The following is a 23,795-nucleotide window of genomic DNA, read 5'->3' as shown; positions in this document are numbered from 1 at the left end:
TTTATGTGAACCAAAGGTGGGTTCCTGCCAGTTCTAACCTCTTCTATAGAAGAGGTTCCACAAATCTACAGTGCCGTTCAGAATCGATTCCAGCTCCCTCCTCCTGCCCGTCCGCAATCATCAAGATGAAGAGCGAGAGGAGGAATTCTGGGAGTTGAAATCCACAAGTCTTAAAGCTGTCAAGTTTGAACACCCCTGGGTTTTTTTCCTAAAGGGTTAGGGGTACAAGGATCTTGTAACTTGATAGCTTTAAGACTTGCGTGCTTCAAATGCCAGAGTTTCTGAGCATTTTGGTTGCTAAGCAAGAGCGTTGTTAAGTGAGCTTCACCACATTTTATAAGTTGGTCACGCTCACCCAGTCACATGGCTGGCAAGCCACTCCCACCCGGTCACAGGGCCAGCAAGCCACTCCCACAAAGCAGGTCACACCTACGGAAGAGGTTCTAAAAATTTTTGAAACCCACCACTGATGTGAACCAATCCAAAACATGTGAGTCAGCATCAGCATATTTACCATTTTTCTAGGTATTTAGACCATCCAGTTAATTTGAGCCCCTGTGATACTACTACTACTAAAATTTCATTTCTGTTATATCTAAGACCCATACAACAATATAGATCAGAGTGCAATATAAATAGCAACTTAGACTTATGCACCACTTCATGGTGCTTTACAGCCTTCTCTAAGCAGTTTACAGAGTCAGCATATTAGCTCCAACAATCGGTGTCCTCATTTTACTGACCTTGGAAGGATGGAAGGCTGAGTCAACCTTGAGCCGGTCAGCATTGAACTCCTGACAGTTCAGCATGAATGATAGAATAGTCACATATTATAATCATGCCACTTTTTAAGCAACATGAATATTCTTCTAACTTCATTTCAGGCCTGTTGAGGTCAAATTTTGAAACCTTAACAGCAACTGGTCTTGTCATAGAGCTCCCTATTGTGTACAGTAGGGTGGTATGATAAACCTAAACTCCCAACTTTTTTCAACAAATCATATTAGCTGGGATTACCTTTTAAAAGGTGTAGGGCTTTGGGTTCCCAATTTGACATAAATAATCCTAAAAGGGTCCTGACCCAGCTGTGTTTCTGGGAGAAATGCCCTTAAGTCTGTACCTTTGGCTGGCAAAGCAAATAGCATTTTCAGTGCAAGGCTCAGAATGAAGAAACGCTTGCAACAAAAGTCAAAAATAATAATAAAAAAGTTTCTTCCAACATATAAGTAACAAGAAAAAAAAATCAAGGAAATAGTTGGTCCACTAAAAAGAGAAGACGGCAAAGAAGTAATAGGCAGCAGAGAGAAAGCAGGCTGACCTTCACAGCAATGAATCCTAGGAGATGACCCGGCTGAGCCTGAGGGAGGTGACAAATGTGTCATCAGTCTTGAGTCCCTTTGTATCCATAAAAGATCTAAGTCCAGCCCACCTTGATCTTCATTGACTCTTATCTGATGCCAATTTGCTCTGACTGTAGTAGTTCAGATTCTTGTAGAGACCTTAACTGTCTGGATTTCCAGATTTTCCTATGCATTGCAGAAGTGACTTACATACAGTATAGACCATCTATAATGGTCTTTTCATACCTTAATTCTACATAATGCAGGCCACACATTTTGCCAGCTGTCTGAATGAAGGATATATTGCTTGTGTGGATTTGAACCTTATCAACCATCATTTAGGTTAAAAGTAGCTGCACCTAAAAGTTTACTTTGTTTTAAATTACATGTATTCATGGAAATGATTAACACTCTTTTGGTCAAGTTATATTTTACTGCCTGGATTAAGCACTTTAAAATAAATATTATTTTAAATGGAAGGCTTTACTTGGAAAGATTCCTATTGTACATTTTAAACTGTCATTTTCTTTGATGTTTGGTTTTTTTTATCTTAAGATTTATTTTAAGAAATACAGTTTTTAAAAATGCTGTTTAAGATAATATGAACTTGGTGGATCCTTTTATTGTGCACAAATTAATGTAGTTTGGTGTTATTCTCTGACAAGAAATGGTGATTGAAAAAAGATTTTAGGCCCCAAATTGCTAGCTTACATTTTAGCTTAGTGTATGGGCCACCAGTGTAGCACACTGTGTCCCTGTAGACATTTCTTTTATAATCTACTTTGCTGATTTTATTTTTAAAAAGTGGGAGCTAGGATGCTACAAAACAAAGTCCTAGCTCTTACATCATCCTTATTCATAAGCTATAATTCCCTATTTAATGGACTTTGGATGCTACAGATATAATTTCTGTCCAGGCATTCCTGAATTAATGGACAAGTTTGTTGAATTCCAATAACATGGACAAGGATCTTAAATTTACACTACTGAATAATATTCACATTATTTCCATCAAATGAGGCCATCTTTGAGGCTTCAGGGTTGCCACAAGAAGGAAGAAGGGACAGTGAGGGGGAAAGTATATGGAGGGGATGTTGTACCCAAAACAAAAAGTTTCCTGTGGGAACCAAGGGTATTCTAACAGGTAGCTGGGGAGAGGAGGAGTGAAGTAACCAAGCAATCGGCCAGCACCTCTATTGGACAATGCGACCAACGACTTGGGGAAAGGTGGAAATTTCATTTTTTAATTAGTTGTCTTTCACCAGTTGTGCCAATATGATGTATCCAATAAATTGTTCTTAGACAAATCTACCTGCCTCGGAGTTCTGCTTTCAATGGGTGCATTACTTGACACAGATAATCCTTGACTTATGACCACAATTGAGTCCAAAATTTCTACTGCTGAGACAGCTAAGTGAGTTCTGCATCATTTTATAAACTTTCTTGCCACAGTTGTTAAGTGAATCACTGCAGTTTTAAATTAATAACATGGCTGTTAAATGAATTGGCTTCCCCATTGACTTTGCTTGTCAGATGATCACAAAAGATGATCCCCACTGCAACTGTCATTGCCAAGTTGCCAAATTTTCATCACATGATTGCAACAGTCAGGAGTGCGAAAACCAGTCATAAGTCACTTTTTTCACTGACGTAATTTCAAATGGTCACTAAACAAATAAGTTGTAAGTCAAGGACTACTATAATATAAACAACTGATATAACAAAAAGGACAGAGCAGGATTGTTCAGTTTTTCCATAAAGCAAATGGCTTCATTACAAAGAAATAGGTTTTATTATGGATATAGAATACAGAATAACCAAGTTGGAAGGGATCTTGGATATCTTCTAGTCCAGTGGTTCTTAACCTTTTTGAAATAATTGCCCCCTTGAGCCATTGAGGAAGTTATCATCACCCCCCTCCCACAACATAATCTCTCAATCACAACACAGGGAAATAATTCTTCAATTTATGCAAACACATTTTTTGTTTTCTTTAAATTTGTCATCAGGACATATCAACGCAAATAATTTATTTAAAGTCTTTTTCCCATATCTCAACTATGTGAAAAATTCTGATGCCACCCATCACTTTACTCCCAAACTTCGTGATACATGTATTTCATTATTAACTTATTTATTCAAGACACTTAAATGCAATGACCACTAAAAACAAAATTCAATTGCAAGAAAATGAAATGCCCGAAAAAACAGTAACATTTAATGATTTAATTCCAAGTGAATTTTAAGACACAAAAAGAAATACAAAAAGGGCATAAGAACAAACCACAATGCAGGAACTAAGAATTTCAAGACAAAAATTCTGAAACTAAATTAAGATTCGAGGAAAATATATATTCATGCACAATGTAAAAAGGGTTAAAAAGACACAAAGAAAATTTTTACAGAAGGAAAGCCACAAAAATCAGAGCGACAAATTTAATGCGTTAAACAGAAGAAAAAAAAATCTACACAAAAAGTTTACATGAAGAGCACAACAAAAATTGAAACCATAAAACTGAGAAAATATAATATCAAACTGGAGTGCACGCTAAAAAAGTATAATACAAAGAGACACACAAAATGTTTTACAGAGCACAACAAGAATTCGAAAATGAAGCCCAAAACTCAAACTGGAACGTGAAATCCAATGCAAGCAAATACAACAATAAGAGCTGAGACAATTATTAACGAAGAAAATGTATGTACACAAAAAGCAAAAAAAGAATATCAATGGCTGCCTTGTGCTTGGTGAGCTGATGCCAATTTCTTGATGTCTGGAACCATTTTTGTTAATCTCATTCTTAAATCACACTCAGTGATCTTCAACATGTTCCTTGACTTAGAAAGGATCTGTTGGACGGCGCTGAAGCCCCACTCCACTAAGTAAGTGGAAGGAAAGGCTAAAAGAAGCAACTTAACTTCCTCCCACAATATTGGGTAAGTGTTTCTCATTTTCACTTCAAAAGCTTCGCAGCCGTAACTCTGAAAATGTGATTGGGCATTACAGTCATTTTTCAGATCTGTCAGTGGCTCTTGCAGTTTAGGATGAAGTTGTGCAAAGTCTGCTGTGAAAGGATTTAGCACCCAAGTGGGCACTTCCAGATTTATCAGATCATAGAATCTGGTTTCCATATCTTCTTTTAGTTGCTTCAAGTGGCAGCAAAAAATGTCCAAATCTTCTGCTTGGAGTTGACGTTCGTTACCAAGGATTGGGAACTGATACAACTCCTGGCGACTCTTATTGCTTGTAAGGAGGTCCAATTTTGAAATAAATGAGCAGATTACTCCTTTGGCCTTAAGAAAATTGATTTTATCTCCTTGCAGCTTTACGTTCATTTCATTCAGCTTGTCAAAAACATCAGCGAGATAAGCTACATCCAGATGTGGAAATTTGGATCAATGGATTCAAGAAATTCAACAACTGTGTCAAAAGGTTTGTGGAATCACCGCAAACACTTTCCTTTTGAAAGCCACCTTACTTCAGTGTGCAAAAGGAGACATTCAAACTCCTCGTCATTTTCTTCACAAAGCTTGTGAAAAAGTCGATTGTTCAGGGCATTCAACTTAATTTTATTCACAGCGTTAATGACGTAACGTATAGACTCATGCAAATGGCCACTCAATTTTTTGGGACAAGGTGCTGTCTATGAACGACGCAATGGACAGTCATAACTCCAGGTACAACCAATTTTAGATGAGCTTGAAATCCGCGATATCATCCAACCATGAATGCAACTCCGTCGGTTGCACATGCCATCACGTTTGTCAAAGGGATGTTTTTCTCATTAAAAAACCCTTCAACCTTTTAAAATATCGACGAACCTTTTGTGTTGGTGGCTAAATTTTGAGTAAATAACAGTTCTTCCCTGATCTCTTCATTTCCGTTGATGAAACAAACATAAGCCAATAACAAGACTTCATTTTCATGAATCGTTGACTCATCAATCTGCATCACAAATTCTGTACTTTTCAAGGTGTCAATAAGCCTTTCTTCCACTTCAGCAGCCATTTCATCAATTCTTTTTGATACGGTGTCATTGCTCAAAGGAATTGATTGCATGAAAGTGCTTGCGATGGGCCCCAACATGGTGGCAACAATCTGTTTCACTGCTGGTAAAATCAGCGTTTCTCCGATAGTGTGAGGTTTGCCACATTTTGCTATCAACAAATATACTTCATAGGAACAAATGAGTCTCTTGTCGGCGTTGAGTGATGATTTTCCAAATAACTTCTCAACAGTGCTGCGATCCTCAAACTTGCCTTTAAGGATTGGAAAAATGATACCGGTTTGTTGGCTTTATCTGAATGAATTCTTACCAAATGGTCTTTCAGTAGCTTCATTTGAAAATGTTTTCTCACAAAGAAGACAAAACAGAAGCTGTACATTGGGAGGAGATGGAATGAATCCCAATTTTAGGTATTCTGTTGAATATTGTTAGCACTTCCTCTTCTCGGCCATGTTGAGAGGTCTTCGAAAGGAAAGGCTCTAACTGCAAATTAAATTTTAGACTGCACTGGAACACTATAAAACACATGTGGACGTCAATAAACCTAGCTTCAACAGTTACGTTGACATTACAGCTGACATCACAAGGGACAGCCACTCAGCATGCGATGTTTTGAAAGAAGCACTCACCCCTCCATCACCGCCCATTCTGGCCAATGACGCGCCACTGAATGGGTAGAGTGATAGAGGCTGCTGCGCAACGCGCATGAAGATGAGCGATGAATATTCACATATGTACGCCATTCTGTACTGAAGCTAGCTGGAGGAACATTTTAAAACACATTTCAATCCACTAATAGCAAGTGATCTCATGTTTTTGTATGACAGATATACAGCGGTTCACTGTATGAAAAAAGTCTCAAAAGTGTCCCCAAAACTTCTCGCTCCATCACCCCCATATTGCCCCCCTTCCGTTCCTTCACCCCTGCATCACCCCTTTTCGTTCCATTCCCCCCCGAAAAACAAAATCACCCCGTGGGGGGCGATATCGCCCAGGTTAAGAACTACTGTTCTAGTCCAACCCTCTGCTCAGGCAGGAAGGCCTATACCATTTCAGACAAATGGTTTCCAATCTCTTCTTTAAAACTTCCAATGTTGGAGCATTCACAACTTTGCAGGCAAGTTGTTCCACTCATTAATTGTTCTAACTCTCAGAAAATTTCTCCTCAGTTCAGGTTGCTTCTCTCCTTGATTGAACATTTCCCCAATAAGTGTAGTTCACAATGAAATGGACTGCATTGGGAGATGGACTCTTATTCACTTGATCTGTTCAAGCAAAGTTTGGATGGGCATTTGTCACACATGCTCCAGCAGTGGTTTTCCTATACAGGATGGAACATTAGTTCAAATGTTCTTCCAACTTCTGTTTGCGCAAACCATATTCTCCCACTTAGCTATGACAATAAGCTGAAAGTGATTAAAATAGCATGTATAAAGAAGAATCCTTCTTTGCTGAAAAATGTGAATTGGGATGTATGACAGTATAAACAGCAGCATACCCTGAAATTCCACAATGACAATTTGAAATTTTATATAAATATTTTATTTATGATAGTTTAAAACAAAACAGTAGACTGCCAAGATAAACTGATGTAATTAGTTTTCTGGATATTAAACCCCCTCCCCCAATATTATTTCTGTGTTCAAATTTTTTATTTCATTTTCATTTTCATTTCATACATTCACATATATACTGTGCCTGATTGAGGCCATGTAACATTGAGCAATAAACACAACCCTCCTTGTATTCCCCAAAATACAAAACCAATATAGCGCTTCAACCCTCCATACACCCTTTCTTTCTCCCCCCTCCAACTTTCCTTTCTCCCCTCCAACATTCCCCTCTCCTACTTCCCCTCCCCCTCTAACACTCCTTTCTCCCCCTCCCTTCCATCTCACCCTCCTTCCATACCTCTCTCACTCCCTCTCTGCCCCTCCCTCTTCTTTCCCTCTGCTCCTCACTTCGGTGTATTTCTACTATTCATCGATATATTCAGCTTCTTATTTTATACTAGAATTAAAGAAAAAAAAAGGCAACAGTATACAAGTGCATTCATGTTGTTTTAAAAATTGGCACAAACTATATTTCCCCCCCTCCCCCCTATGACCCCACCTCCCTTCCCCCCTTCCGACTTCCCAGAGCCCGTACCCGGTATAGCTTTTTATCAAACACAGTCTAGAATGTATTAAAACCAAGTAAGTTAAGAAAAAAAAAAAGAAAAAAAAAGTGATAAAGAAAAAACAGGGAAAAGAAAAAAGAATAAGAAAGAAAAGGTCAGTAAAATCTCTGCATTGAACTCAGCTTCTTACGGTTACACAAACTTAAGCAGTTTACATTGTTCCTAATCTTAATTAATTAATTACCTGCAGGATTTCCAAATGTATTAAAACCAAATAAATTAACCAAATAGAACTCTTCTCTAGCTAGGGGCCTTATCTCTTTATCTAAATATCTATCTGTCCAAACCCTTAATTTGTCCCCTTTGTGCCTCCTTCCTCTATAACACAATTTAGATACATTTCAAATTTTTCTTTTGGTTTCCTCTTCCAACTCTTTTCGTTTTTGCCTTTGTTTGTGTCCATACACACACACACACACACACACACACACACACACACACACACATATATATATATATATATATATATATATATATATATATATTATATTCATCAGTACTCCTCTCATATATGCTTTACCTAAATCTCCTACAAATTCCCTGGATATACCCTTATTCATGTTCCAAACAGTGTATTCAGATAACAATTTTTACAATCATTAATATGCTTTCCGTATCAAAATAAGCTCCCATTCGACCTCCAAGACCTTCTTGCCTACACTACACTTCCCAATTGCGTCCAAACTGGGTTGTGATCCAAGAGAACCCTCACCGCAATCTTTGTCTTCTTCACCCTAGAAAATAAATCATTAGTGATTTGTATAAAAATTCAAAGTTGTCCATCAAGTCTTTTTAAATCCAATGCAATATATCTTCCAAAGAGATCTGCCTCAGTTCGTTCAGCCTTAATGTCTCTTCTTCAGTATACAACTATACCATTTTTCTTTTGCGTAACAAGAGTTCCAAAATATTGACCAAATTCGAGATTGAGCAAATATTTTAAATCAGTTAGTTTAATATAGTTCTCTTACAGATAAGTCATATTGTTTTTGAGCTGTTTAAAATAGCAAAATATTTTCTTTCTCTTTTATAATGAGTTCAGACATAACTCCTTAATCAATGGCCGATGATTATTAAGGTTGTTGCAGTCTGCCTTGTTTTCCCATTCGTCTGGTAGTCGTATGGCTAGATCCTTGTTCTCTGGTCTCCTGCCCTTCCGGAAGGGAAAAATAATGCTTTTTGTCTTGTAGTTGTGTGATTTGTTGTTTATCTTGTCCTTCTCGTTGTCTTTCTCCAGATCCAGATGATTCAGGGTGTCCTACCTTCAGGGTCTTATGATAGAAATCTCGGGCTTCCCATACAGAGTTGAGACGATATTTTTGCTCACCGAATGTAATTATAATACCAAATGGCACATCCCATCTATACTGTATCTGACGGTTTCTGAGTTCTTTGACTAGAAAGGCGTAGTCTCTCCTGGCTCTTAACATTTGGGGTGGTATTTCTTTGAAGACAATCAAGTGTCCGCCAATTTGTAACTTGGTATTATAAGACTCTTGTAGTATCACATTTCTAGACTCTCTTGTAGCAAAGTATATAATTACATCTCTGGGAAGCTGTCTCTGTTTTGCCGTCCACGAGTTCTGACGATAAATTTTTTCGATCTGCCAGTCAAAGTTGCTTCCCGGTCTTCCCACCAGACGACTGAAGGCCTCTGAAAAAATCTGTTTCAAGTTCTCCTGTTCGTTTTCACGCAGTCCCCTAACTCTTAATGCAAGCTCCATCTGTTTATAATTTATCATAACAATTTGTTTTTCTGCATTTTCAACTTTTTGTTGCATCACTTCAATTTTGGATGTCAGGTTGGTGTTGGCTTCTTCCAGAAGCTCTAGCTTATCTTCCATTCCAGCAACATACTCTGTCAGTACAGTTACAAGTCCTACCATATCATCCTTTGTTTTAGCAATCCTGGTATCAAGCTTATCACATAAGTCTGTAATAAGTTGCTTCATCTCCTCTCTAAATTCTCTAAGAGTCTCAAAAAGAAATTCTTTCGTTAGCAAATCTCCAGTAGGGGGCGTAGAAGGTAAAAGCTGCGACTTTGTGCCAAATGCATGAGGTGTATTGCTAAAAGGACGTCTCCCCGACTTTGATTTTGGTGCCATTATTTCTTTTCTTCAAACAATTATTCAACAGTTATTCAAACTCAGCTGGCCCGTTATTTAGCTTACAAGGGAAAAAAGTATTATGTCCCCCCTAATTTGTTCGTAGAAGTTTTTCAAAAGATGTCAGAAAAAAGCGTTATAACAAGGCAAGTTTCAAAAGATTAGCATTGTAATGAAACAGTTCATATTCGTCTGTGTTTAGAGTGTCCCTTTATTGACAAGGAGGCTTTGGAGCTTTTAAAAATTGATAAGAGAGAAAAAGGAATTCTTGGTAGGTCTTCAAAGAAACAAATCTAATTAGTCAGAGAAAGCTATCTGGCTGTTTCTTTGATCTTTCTCTCTGTCAGTCGTGCCAGGGAATTAAAGATATGCCATTATAGCAAATGCAGAAGCTACAAAATCACCATCTTGAAAACAATTACACAAAGGAGCTTTTATAGCGTTGAAGCTAGGATTTTCTCTAAAAAAGGCAAATAAAGTTCTCAGGTCCAGTCTCTGCTTGTATTAATTTCAGATAAAATAGTTTCAGAAATTGTCCTAAGGGGGGGGGGGGTTCCCTTGCCTTGTGCTGCAAAAAAAACAGCTGAGATTTTCTGGCCGGAGGTATGAGTTTGTAGTTTGTAGTTTATTATGATTTATAGGCCGCCCTTTTCCCTGAGGGGACTCAGGGCGGCTTACAATACATGGGAAGGGGGGTGCAAAACAAAAACACAAGACAGTGCATAAATAAAAATAAAACAATAAAACACAACTTTCATTCAACATTCGGGTGGGGCAAATTAGAATCTTATCCCCAGGCCTGACGGGATAGCCAGATCCTAAGGGCTGTGCGGAAGGTCTGGACGGTGGTGAGGGTGCGAATCTCCACGGGGAGATCGTTCCAAAGGGTCGGAGCTGCTACTGAGAAGGCTCTCCTCCGCGTAGTCGCCAGTCGGCACTGACTGGCGGATGGAACTCGGAGGAGGCCTAATCTGTGCGATCTAATCGGTCGAAGGGAGGTAATCGGCAGGAGGCGGTCTCTCAAGTACTCAGATCCACTACCATGGAGAGATTTATGGATGTTGAGTAGCACCTTGAAGCGCACCCGGAGATCAACAGGTAGCCAGCGCAGCTCGCGGAGGATAGGTGTTATGTGGGCGAACCCCGGTGCGCCCACAATCACTCGCTCGGCCGCATTCTGGACTAGCTGAAGTCGCCGGATGCTCTTCAAGGGCAACCCCATGTAGAGCACATTGCAGTATTCCAGCCTAGAGATCACAAGGGCTCGAGTGACTGTTGTGAGGGCCTCCCGGTTCAGGTAGGGTCGCAACTGGCGAACCAGGCGAACCAGGGCAAATGCTCCCCTGGTCACAGCCGACAAATGATGGTCGAAAGTCAGCTGTGGGTCCAGGAGGACTCCCAAGTTGCGAACCCTATCTGAGGGGTGTAAAATTTGACCCCCCAGCCTGAGCGATGGAACACTGGCCAAATTATTGGGAGGAAAACACAACAGCCACTCGGTCTTGTCTGGGTTGAGTACCAGTTTGTTAGCTCTCATCCAGTTCTTAACGGCCTCAAGACCCCGGTTCATCACGTCCACCGCTTCATTGAGTTGGCACGGGGCGGACAGATACAGCTGAGTATCATCCGCGTATTGGTGGTATTTTATCCCGTGCCTCTGAATGATCTCGCCCAGCGGTTTCATGTAAATGTTAAATAGTAGGGGTGATAAGACCGAACCCTGCGGCACCCCATATGTTAGGGGCCTCGGGGACGATCTCTGCCCCCCAACCAACACCGACTGCGACCTGTCCGAGAGGTAGGAGGAGAACCACTGCAAAACAGTGCCTCCCAACCCCACCTCCCGCAGTCGTCGCAGAAGGATACCATGGTCGATGGTATCGAAAGCCGCCGAGAGGTCAAGGAGAACCAGGATGGACGCATGGCCTCCATCCCTGGCTCTCCAGAGATCATCGGTCAATGCGACCAAAGCGGTTTCTGTGCTGTAACCAGGTCTGAAGCCGGACTGGAAGGGGTCAAGGTAACTAGCTTCCTCCAAGGACCGTTGAAGCTGGAAGGCCACCACCATGACTCAGCTTTGGCCGTCTCTCCCCTTCTGTTCACAGCAAAAAAAAACAACTGCAAACTTCAAAGAAAGCTCTTACTGGCTGGGTCACTCACTGTTGTCTTCTTGCCTGAAGAAACAGATATCTACTGATAATAAGTAGATAACGAACCAGAAATCTGGGGGCAGCTCACTTGAGCCGCCGGCGACGGCAAGGTCCCTCCCCGGAAGCCCCCCCCCCAATATTATTTCTGAACTTCAAATACAATAGGCTAGTAGTCCATGTATAACCCATGAAGCATTACATTTTCTTTGCTTCTGGTTTTGCATGACCTCCCTGATAGTTACCATTAGCAGATCACAATGGTTTGTTTCACAAAGAAAAATCTGTTGCTATAGGTGGGGATGCACCTGGCCCTTTAAATAACCAGCCAGTTTTCTGTTCCCAGAGGGAGTCACATGACCTCTGAGAGCCAATAAAGGTGGGGGAAGGGTTCTGTCACGTTTTTGGTGGCAAAAATTTTGGATTCTTTGACAGAGTTGATTACTTCCATCTTTATTGTAAGATTGAATTAGCAGAATTTTGAAAAGAATGATAGTTTGATTTCTATAAATATATTAGAAATATATCATACTTGAATATTCTATTCTGTCTGTGTGTGTGTGTGCGTATAGGTGTTATGTGTGTGTATGTATATGTATGTGTATATGTATATATGTATAAACTATAAATGTTAATTCCTTTATTTTCTATGTTGTATTTTTCACTTTTTAAAACTTTTAATATCCAGCCTTATCTTTGAAAATGTATTATAATTATCCTTGTGTTTTATTTGTTGTCTTTTTTATTATTTTAAAAGCAATGTTTTTTAAAAAATGATTGAAAGAACTCTTCTCTTCCGTCCCTTTTATTTTCTTGAAAACTAGGAAACATCGTGAGACATTCTGCCACCGCCTCCTTTGAACTCAAATTTCGTTTATCACAGTATTATTGAGGTTGTGGATTTTCTGTCTGCCTACCAAAGTCATTTCCACATACCATTCATTACCCATGGGTACCCAGGACAAATAACTTCTCTTTTTAAATTAAAATTCTTTGTAGGTGTTTCTCCTAACTAGTCTGATATTATCAATTCAGGTTTGGTTATTTGCATATTGATTTCTAATGACCACATGCTAACTAATGACCACAATAAAATATTTCATACTTAGAATTATATGAACAATTAGGATTGTTTCTCTAAAAGAAAAGAGCTTTATTAGTTTCTCTGTTTCACCAACAGATCTGAAATGAGAACTAAATAGAATATTTGGTGCCCATTTTCATAGAATTTTTTTTTAAAGTCACAATCCAATATATTCAGATCTTTTATCTGAGAGTATTGAATGTTGCTCACACTGTCTATAATATACACATTGTACTGAGCCACAACGTGGCTTTCACATAACATGGTTAGTATATTGTACAGACCTAGCCACTTTAATTTGTAAATTATATTTTTGTGTATTATACAATGTCAGGCAATATTAGTTTAATAAACTATGAATGAATTATAGCTTAGCACATAGTGTGAATAGAGTAAGGGAGAAATATTTTGTTGTATTAATTTATTATAAAATACCTTTCCCCAACTTTGGTATTACAGTTCAGTTTATTAAATTTATTACAGAAAATCTTTTTGTTTAACCAGTTATTTGAATTAATGTTTATGTGTTTTAGTATCATTTCTTTAATGGGATTGTAATTTGAGGCTATTTTTATTTTGATGGATATATTGTCATAGTATAGTGTTTTAATTGTTTTTATGTAACAGTGGTATGCCTAGGATGACTTTTTTAATAAAACAGAATAAATTGTTTAACTCGTTAGAATCCCACACATTTTAAATAAAATTAGAGTGGTTTGGTTTGGAGGGTAGGTTAATTTTATTGTATTTATGTTATTTTGTAGATATGGATTTTTTTTTTTGAGGCAGCTGTTTTTAAACAATAGTGTATGAAGAAATTAACTTTTCCAGGTCATTAAATTCTCTTCCATGTTCAGTCTATTAAATAACTCAGAGATTTCTAATTGCTTCATTGTAGCTATATATAGGCTTATGTATGACTGTAATAAGCAGCGACACAGTACGTACAAACAATATGAAGAAAGTGAAAAATCAGTCATATTAGATTTAAAAACAGCCCACAGAAAATTGACAAGTCACCGACACTTCAGCAGCTTTAACACACCACTCTACGAAACCAAATCTTCCTTATTTGTAACGCGGCTCCACCTCCTCCCTCCTCATAATCCTCTTCCCGGGCATGCTCAGAAGCAACAATGTAGCCAACCTGCCCTTTTGTGAGTCAGGGCGACCGAACAATCGCTACTGAGCCTGCGCTGTATACCGCGTCTCCGGCCACGGGACGTTGCTGCGGGGTTTGACAGAGGGATCTCGAGTGAACGCAGGTGAGCGCCTGTTTCGGCCTTAAGAGGCTGCTTTCGGTTTGAAACGCTTGCTTCGAACGCTGCCGATCGTAGCCTTCCAATAGTGGATCTGCACGCCTCTGCAGTGTTAGTGGGTGGCGCAGGGCTGTTGAAGCGTGCAATTGAAAGTAATTCAAACTTTTTAATGTCTTTTCTTCTTCTGGATTGAGTTGATGCATGCCACGTTTTAAGAAGGCAACACGCTCTTCTCATTCCCTAACTCGGTCGCTGCAGTTTATTCTAATCTAAGGCAAGCTTCCACAAGCTGAAGTCCTCCATCAGTTGGTCTCCTAGTTTTTATAATCTCCATGCAGAATGGCTTGGCTGTCTGGCAATGGTGGGGTTGCAGCCCACCATTTCTAAAAAGCTGAAATAATAGAGGTCTAGAGTCTTTCCTGAGATTTGTAATGGTTTAGCAGTTAGTTCACTTCTGGGGAAATTACTTATCTAGTTGTATGTAGTCCTTGTTGGATTATAGGGCTACCAGAGTCTTCTGAAACTCCATGCTGCTTTTTAAAAAATGTTTAGATTTGTTTATATAAAATTTGAAATTAATTTAAAACCACTGCAACATGAATAAGATGAATTAGAATTGTGTAACAAACCTAAGCTGCTATAACAAGAACAGAGCTTTGGACTATAGAACAAGGCTTGATTCAAACCAGTACTATTTCAACTTGCTTCAGAATTTTAGAGACGCAATCCTTGCTAACTTGGCGCTTGGCACTATTATAAGACATGCTGTACAGTGGAGAAGTTTAAAGGTGGTGTTAAAGCAGGTATGATAGGAGCAGACTAGTGTATGCTGGTCCCATCCTTGGTCCCTTATCTCCAAACTTGCTCTGTGAAGATATGAAGCAAGGTTCCTGATGATGCAGTAAATTGTTATATTCTTCAGTTAATACATGTAGACTGTCACTCTCTTTGACATGGATAAAACTCAGTTGATGCAAACACTTTTAAGGCTGAATGTTTCATATACATGTCAGCTAACATTTTAAATGATATTGCAGAGTACTCACCTCTACTCATCTGGTTTTTCATACTGTAAACATCCAATGCCTTTTCCGGTGTTCTTGGAGCAATAGGATTGACAACCCTCAGCCTGAACATGATATATGTTTGCTGACACAGAATATGTGACATGATTAAGAAATAGAGCAATAGTACCAGAAAGTTAAAGCAAAACAAAAGTTAATATATAGTGGATATACTGTAAGCAGTCTATACACCCCTATTAAAATGCCAGTTTTTTTTTTTTAAAAAAATTCACCACAAGACAATTTTCAGTTTGTTTTTTAATTGATTGTACAGCTTATATGTTATGAAGATGGAAACAATTCTGAAGTGTTTTATCTTGATCTGATTTTCTTATATTTCTAAAACCTGGCATTTTTAATAAGGGTATAGACCAGTGGTAGTCAACCTGGTCCCTACCACCTACTAGTGGGTGTTCCAGCTTTCATGGTGGGTGGTAGGGGTTTTGTCCAATACTGAAACACTTTCCTTTTTTTAAATTTAATTGACTTTAAAAAAAATCATAGCATTATTTAAAAATTTTCATTACGTTTTCATAAAATCACCATTACTGTGGAACCGGTGGGCGGTTAGAAAATTTTACTACTAACAGAGATACAAAAATGGACGCTAGGTATAAAAAGGTTGACTACCCCTGGTATAGACCATGGCTGTCAAACTCATGGTGTCCCATTGCTGTCACGTGATGTTTTTTTCCCTTTGTGGATATGAGTTGGGCATGGCCTGCTCATGATGCATCCAGCCAATGGACTGCCAGTTTGACACCCCTGGTATAAATTTTCTGTATTCACTGTGACATGTGGAATACAATGATCTAGGATTTCAGGCAAAAAAATCTGACTGGATTAAGAGAAGGATTCAGAATTTTGACAATGTATTGATATTACAGAAGAGTAATTATAAATAAATAAGATGGTTGAGCTAATACCTTATTCAGCTGGTAAAAAATCAGAACAGATCCCACCCCCAAGCATCTTGTTAATAAGGCACTTCAGTTCAGTGTCTTTTGTGGTGTACTGTATGGTTAAAGGATTGGGCTAAGGATGGGAAATTAGGTTCAAATTGCATGTTTATTTGTTTAATTTATAAGCCACCCATCCCACTTTGTAAAGCATCTCTGGGCAGTTTACAAATTGCTTACAGATTGCTAAGTAGTTCACTAGCAGTCTGAGCAGCTTACATTTCAAAATTGTTGTCAGGGTAAAATCAGGCAGGGATAGTTCTGGTATGATCCCTTCTTCATCTCCTAGACCAGTGAGGCCGAACCTTTTTCGCCTCAGGTGCCAAAAGTACACGCATGCGCGCTGTTGCACATGCTTGTGTGCCCATCCACATAATTTAATGCTCCCCTGTGCCGTGCTCCCTGCGCATATGCATATGACACCCCCCCTGCCCCGCTCATGTGCGCACAACTTTCTTGGAGCCTGGGGAAGGCAGAAACAGCCTCCCACCACCTCCGGAGGCCCTGCAGAAGCTGGAAATGGCCTGTTTTCCAACTTCCAGTGAGCCTTGTCGGTCCGTTTTTCACCCTCCCCAGGCTCTAGAGGCTTTCTAGGATCCTGAGGAGGGCAAAAATGGCCTCCCTCTTGGAGGCAGGAAACATTTCCTTTTTTTGCACTCCCCAGGCTCCAGAGGCTTTCTGGGAGCCTGGGGAGGGTGAAAAATGGCCCAACACGCAACCCGGAAGTGCGTTGGGTGGTTTTTCACTGGAGGCTTCAAAAAGCCTCCGGAGGGCAAACACGGCTGAAAATCAAGATTGAAAATCAGCTGACATGGCAACGCTTCATGTGCCCTCAGAAATGGCTCCGTGTGCCACCTGTGATACATGTGCCATAGGTTCGCCATCTCGGTCCTAGACAAAAACAAGCAGCTACAAGGACAGAGCTTTGGTTTAAATATAAAGCAATAGAAACAAATTAGCAATTATTTTAAGTTGAAAAAACCTTACTATAGTCTATACTTTCTGCAATAAAGATAACTGTTCTCAACAGTTTGTTTGTTTTCAACAAAATGAACATATAGTAGTTTGGAAGATTGTTAGGGCAGCAGACTAAGCTTCCAAGACTGCTTTAAAAAAAGATCTTTCAGTAGCTCTTCATCTATAGCTGTACAGTTGAATCTTCTCTGCAACTGGTTCAGTGAATGGTTCATACCTGATGTTGAGCAAGATTCTTTATCTAAAAAGCTATAACATGGTTGCTTAAGTTCACATGTGACTGTTAGACAAACGACATCTCCCTTCTAGTCCTTTAGTGCTTCAGTATATGTGCTATGCTCACAGCAACATATGTACTGGGAAAAACATCTTCAGTTCCCGCAATACATCTATAGCACTCTTTCTCAAACTGGTGTTTCCAGATGTTTTACACTATGATGTGAATATCTACTGTGCAACATGCTGGGAATTTGAATGAAAATCCAAACCATCATGAGGGCACCAGAGTAATGAAGGCTGCCACAGACTATAATGGAAAAACAGCTCTTTTAAAATATTGCAGGCCAAGTACACTCAAGCATTCAAGAAAGTTAACAAAATTGTTGAGACCCTATGGGTAACATAATATGTCAGTTTATATATGCCAAAATAATAATAATCATTTTGTGGCTAATGTCAGAAATATTAAAATGATACAAATGGATGTTACAAAGGGAAATTCCAGCACATAGCTATAACATAGAAATTGGTTCCTTTCACCATAATGTAACAATTTATCTCCCAAAGGTGCTTTTTCAAAAGGCAACTGGACTTTATTTTTTCCTTGAAGACATCTTGTTTCACATCCAAGAAGCTTCTTCAATTCTGATTCAGTCAGAACTGAAGAAGCTGCTTGGATGAGAAGCGAAAGTCTTTAAGAAAAAAAAAAGTCCAGTTTCCTTTTGAAAAAGCATCTTTGGGACAACTATGACCCGGGCGACTGAGAATCTCCACAGATAACTGTTTATGTCTATTTCAGATCTCTGAATATGCTAAACCAGGGGTCTACAATTACCAGACCACGGTCTGTTTCAAACCAAGCTGCTCCAACAGCTGGCCAGTGCATAAACACACAGCTCAATTTGTGCGACCTGTGGGCTGGTTCCCCTCCCCCCTCCTGGGCCACCAAGCCGTAAAATTTGGGGACTGCTGTGTTACACTATGTGCTCTTATTTTAACAAGATTATTGTTTAGACTTTTGTGGACCTTCAATTAAATAACTTTTATTCAGAGTGCACATGTGGCTTAGCCATAATGTGGTTAGTTTGACATAGGCTTAGTGTAAATGTATAAACTCAAATTTTTGGTTTATGTTTATTCACTGCAGTTTATTCAGCAAATTTAAAAACCAAATTAGTGATGATGTTGACATTTTATATCTACTTTTATTGTTTCAGAAGTTTGTCTATAGATTAATCAAACAATGTCTGAAGAAATCAGAAAAAGGCTTGATTTTCCTAACACGCTTATTCAGTCACAGGTGAGAAAGCTTTTGTTTGGTGTGTACCATATGTGGCCTGAATAGATTGATCCACACATAGGCACTTGTACTTGTTGAAAAATGAATTCTTTATATGAAACCCCTGGGGAAGAATTTTGAGTGAGATGCCTTCAGGATGAGGACACCCTGCTTTGCTGCTTCCTACCACCCCGTTTCAAGTAAGTTATTTGATATCCTGGAGTATTGCCAAAGTGCCATTATGGACTGGATGGGAAATAACAAGCTGTTGTTTAATCCAGCCAAAACAGAGGTACTGTTATTACATAGGAGTCAGAGATTGAGCTTGAGATCGTTTTGGAGTTGGTTGCATTCTCCTTGAAATAAGAGATTAATGGATTCTGGAGTGATTCTTGATCTCCAGCTGTCACCAGATTTGCTGACATTGTAATGATAGATCACAGTATCTCATGTCCTAGGCAGAACTTTTTGTATTACCAGGAACAGTTATTAAATCACTTTTTAAGGGAGACTGAGGACTTTCTCATATATGTAACTCCTAAGTAAAGCCTCATCTAGTAATATTTTAACATTAACTTTAATACATTTTTGCTATGCTTATTCAGGTAGCAAGTTCTGATCCACTTGTATTGACAATCTAAATAGTTGTGAGTGGCCATATTTTTAACATCAAGATATTATATTTCAGAATTCTCTGTGAAGATAAAGAGAATATCAAGTTGCTACTATTGAATTGTGTTTGATAAATTATTTTCCGCAATATAACCTTAGCCTTCATGTTGTTGTTTAACTAATGTAGCAGTGTGTGGTGGGTAGGATGTGGTTGCTGCTGGCTGCAATAAACATCATAGTTTAGTGATTTATGTTTATTCACAGGCTGTGGGCCATCTTATTGCTGCAGTGCTGAAAGAAAATGTTTTATCTAACAAGATCAGCCAGTCCAGTAACCAGGTTTGTGACTTTGCTTTCATTTTTCTTTCCCCCATTGCCCTGAGAACTGCTTTTGTGGTGCAACATGATTGAAATTCAATTCCAGTAATTTTAAATTTTCACAGCTAGAGAATAATATAGAGGATAATATATGAGAAAGGAAAAAAAACCATTGAAATGGTGTACGTAACAATATCTAATGATAATGATGCACTGTCTAGAATGGGTAGATTCATGCAGAGCATGAATACTAACATTTTATGAGGCAAGGAACACTTTAAACGGCTCTCTGGTCTACTGGAATTTCTCTTACTGAAAATGTGCAAACTATTTTTTACAAGTATGGTGAAATTTTAGCTCTTTGGTGTAACCCGTATTAAGAATTAAGAGAACCTACAGGTAGTCCTTGCTTAACAACCCTTTGTACAAAGTTATGACAATGTTGAATGATACATAAGCCTGGTTCTTGAAGTCATGGCCAATACAATGCCCCTGTGGTCATGTGATCAAAATTTCGGTGCTTGGGATGGTAGAGTGCAGAATGGCTTGCTCATCCTTTCACCCATGGCAGCAACCAGCCCTGGCCTGGCTGCACTTTGGTCAGGCCACAGCAGGCACTTACTTGCCTGCTGACCTGCTTGTGAACTGCCTAGGACTTCCTGCTAATGTGGTCATATGATTTTATACTTTCTGACTGCATCATTTAGCTATGGAAATTCTGGTCCCAATTACCAGAAGTAAATAAACAAAAAATTAACTAACTGGCATATACAGATAGTCTTTGACTTACAACCACAACTGAGCCCAAAATTTCTGTTGTTAAGCCAGGCAGTTTTTGTGAGTTTTGCCCCATTGTATGACCTTTCTTGCCACAGTTTATTAAGTGAAGTACTGCAGCTGTTAGTAACAACAAGGTTCTTAAGTGAATCTGGCTTCCCCATTAACTTTGCTTCTCAGAAAGTCGCAAAATGTGATCACATGACTCTAGGACACTGCAACTATCAAAAATACATGCCAGTTGCCAAGTGTCCAAATTTTGATCATGTGACCACAGGGATGCTGAAACGGTCATAAATGCGAACAGCAACTCAAGGACTATTTGTATAGAAATTTGTTTGATTTTCATCAATTGTTTGTCTTGACTGAGAGATGCTGAGATTTGTAAAAATCTGTAATATAATTGAAGAAAGATTTTCAAAAGATTTTCAAAATCTAGCAATAGATTACCTGGTTCTGATATAAAATACATTTTCCTATTCCATTATCTATTTCCTGATGTTTACTTTGTTCATTAGATTTAAATGGAATAAAACTTACGTTTCTGAACTTAAATTTAGAATTGTTGGAGCTAAAACTATTTGTTGCAACTTTGCTTACTTAGTGCTTGATCACTTTATATCTGGCTTTCATTCAAGAGGCAAGGACAATATACCATACATAGAATTCCCTCTTCCTGTTTCTCTCCTTAATAACCCTGTGCGATAGCTAGAACTTAGAAAGCACGGTGGACTCAAAATTTCCAGGTTTTTTTGGACTATAATACGCACCAGAGTATAAGACACACCATGATTTTGAAGAGGTAAATTAAAAAAAAACAAAACAGTTTTTGCAATCTTCCGGCTTCCCAAGCATTCTACAGGCTTTGTTTTTTCAATATACACACACATACATATACACATACCATATATACAATAAAAGTGTAGCAAACTGTAAACTATCCACTAGATATTTTTCTGAGTATTAAATGGAAACATGCCTTTTTTTTTATTAGAAGGCCAGATATTTTGTCCTCTCATAGAATATTTGCCATGCTAAATAGTTTGACTTTTGAAACAGGCTTTTTATGTTTTGGCCAATTCTAAATGAGGAGAGTAAAAATTAAAGTACTGGTTTCCATTAGGAAGTTCAGTCCATAACCAAACGTGTTTGCAATCCATTGACTGATTTAAATGGCTAGGTGCAGTTAAAAAAATTTAGCTATATTTTTAGAAGTATCAAATATTAAAATTGCAATAGGATAACTACCAACCATATCAGAATTAAATTACAGATTTTGATTAAATTAAAATTAAATGTCAATCCTAATAAATTCATAGCAAACTCTAAAATAAACTGAGAGACCGCCTACTGCCAATTACCTCCACTAGACCAATTAGATCCCACAGACTAGGCCTCCTCCGAATTCCATCCGCCGGCCAGTGTCGACTGGCGACTACCCAGAGGAGAGCCTTCTCTGTGGCTGCTCCGACCCTCTGGAACGAACTCCCCGTGGAGATTCCTACCCTCACCACCCTCCAGGCCTTCCGCATAGCCCTTAAAACCTGGCTGTTCCGACAGGCCTGGGGCTAAAGATTTGCTGCCCCCTATTTCGAATGGTATGATTGTTGTGCTTTTTTAACTATGTATTGTTCTGTGTTGTTGCTAAACTGTTTGTATCCCCCCTTCCCTTTTTGAGCTGTGAGCCGCCCTGAGTCCCCTCAGGGAAAAGGGCGGCATACAAATGAAATCAAACTCAAACTCAAACTCAAACTGTCTCAAAAGATGCCAGAAACCCAATGTCTATGGAGATTCTCAGCCATCCAGGTCATGGTTGTCCCAAAGGTGCTTTTTCAAGTTCAGTTGCCTCTTGAAAAAGCACCTTTGGGATGCCAGAAACTTATATTCTAAATGCCAAAAAACAAGAGGAGGGGGGAACCATTTTTATGAGGTGCTTCCCTAATTATGAGGCCACTACTGAAAATTCCTTTTTCATATATTATTTTATTTCCCATACTGTCCTGAGAGTGATATTTGATATTCCAGCCACGCTCCAATGTCTTACACAACTAGTAAAAGCAGGAGTCTTCCATGTCAACAGTTTCTTGTATCACATTGGTAAATTTTACCTAGTTTTGAGTTTGAGGTAAATTAACTATATATTCACCCAGTGGCAAGTGAGGAAAGAGTCAAATATTCCTTAACTTTCTCTGTTTTTGCTCAGATATCAATTGAAGTAGAATAGCTGCGAGAACAATAATTGAATTTATGTCATCAGTCCTGAATAATGGAGCTTGTTTCTCCTCTCTCTTTGATTCCAGACCCCAGCGTTAAATTTGCTCTGGGAAAAGTCCTGCAGTGACAATATGATGGTCCGGACAACCTGCTGTGAGGCTGTGGTGAAGCTTGTCAAACAAGATCATGCAGAGTTTGGCTACATTCTTAACACAGCACTCAGCCTCATTCCTTCAGCCAGGTGATGGTCATTTCCTTTAATTAAAGATCAGCTCTTTTGAGTTTGTAGTTCAGAATCAGTGATACCATCTTGTAAAAAGAAGGTAGGCTTGACCCCGGGGAAAACGCAAAAGGAATGGAGGAAGGAAGGAATGAGATAATAAGGTAGAAAAAAATTATATGGGTTGTCTTTGACTTACAACCACAGTTGAGCCCAAAATTTCTGTTGTTAAGTGACACATTTGTTAAGTGAGTTTTGCCCTGTTTTATGACCTTTCTTGTCACAGTTGTTAAGTAAATTACTGCAGTTTTTAAGTAAGTAACGTGGTTGTTAAGTGAACCTGGATTCTCCACTGACTTTGCTTGTCAGAATGTCACAAAAGATGATCACATGACCTTGGGACACAGCAGCAGTCATAATTATGAACCAGTTACCAAGCATCTGAATTTTGATCACATGATCATAGGGATGCTGCAAAGGCCATAACTGTGAACACTGGTCATAAATCACATTTTTCAGTGCTGTTGTAACTTTGGACAGTCACTGAACAAACGGTTGTAAATCAAGGATTACCTGTACAATCCTGAGACAGAGGAAAGCATGAGAAAGATGCAAAATAACTCTACCTCGGTTTTGTTTAATATATAATGCAGCAGAGAAAAACTTGGACTAGATCCTGTTTTTTACCTTATTGCAACAAAGAACATTCCAGGAATCCTTTCTGGTGACCTGGCCTACCTCACAGGGCTGACACCTCTGCTATTTACTGCTCCAGTGTCCCTCCTTTCCCAGTGTCCAAACATTAAATAGTGATGGGGCTTCAGAGTCAAGTTGTTTTTCCTGATCTATGGAACACCCAATCTCTCTCTCTCTCTTTTTGTCATTCAGAGATTCTCTCTACAGGTCTTGGGCCTGGGTCAAATAACAATGCATTTCTTCCAAGAAAGCTGTTGGGCATGTAACAGTTTCCTTATAATGCTCAAAGGTATTCTCAGCTTCGTTCAAACATTTTGGTGTTGTGAATGAAAACACAACCA

General features: G+C 38.9%; 1 protein-coding gene and 1 pseudogene across 2 annotated transcripts in view; one reads left to right on the top strand and one right to left on the bottom strand.

The window, feature by feature from the left end:
• Window positions 1-4,067: 4,067 nt before the first annotated feature.
• Window positions 4,068-5,799, bottom strand: LOC116506181 (annotated as a pseudogene).
• An 8,275-nt stretch (window positions 5,800-14,074) lies between these two features.
• FOCAD (focadhesin) overlaps window positions 14,075-23,795 on the top strand; it is a 140,912-nt gene continuing 131,191 nt past the window's right edge. The window contains exons 1-4 of one of the 2 annotated variants that reach the window (XM_032213512.1): window positions 14,075-14,127; window positions 18,556-18,638; window positions 19,494-19,568; window positions 22,625-22,779. In XM_032213512.1, the coding sequence (XP_032069403.1) occupies window positions 18,582-18,638; window positions 19,494-19,568; window positions 22,625-22,779 (287 nt within the window). In that variant the 5' untranslated portion in view covers window positions 14,075-14,127; window positions 18,556-18,581. Of the gene's footprint in view, window positions 14,128-14,171; window positions 14,274-18,555; window positions 18,639-19,493; window positions 19,569-22,624; window positions 22,780-23,795 lie in introns of those variants that run through there. The other variant, XM_032213513.1, reaches the window with a different exon arrangement.

The sequence above is a fragment of the Thamnophis elegans genome, chromosome 3, assembly GCF_009769535.1.
Source record: "Thamnophis elegans isolate rThaEle1 chromosome 3, rThaEle1.pri, whole genome shotgun sequence".
NCBI classification, from domain to species: Eukaryota; Metazoa; Chordata; class Lepidosauria; order Squamata; family Colubridae; genus Thamnophis; species Thamnophis elegans.
Note: the sequence above shows the minus strand (reverse complement) of the source record. Positions and strands in the feature narration are given on the sequence as shown.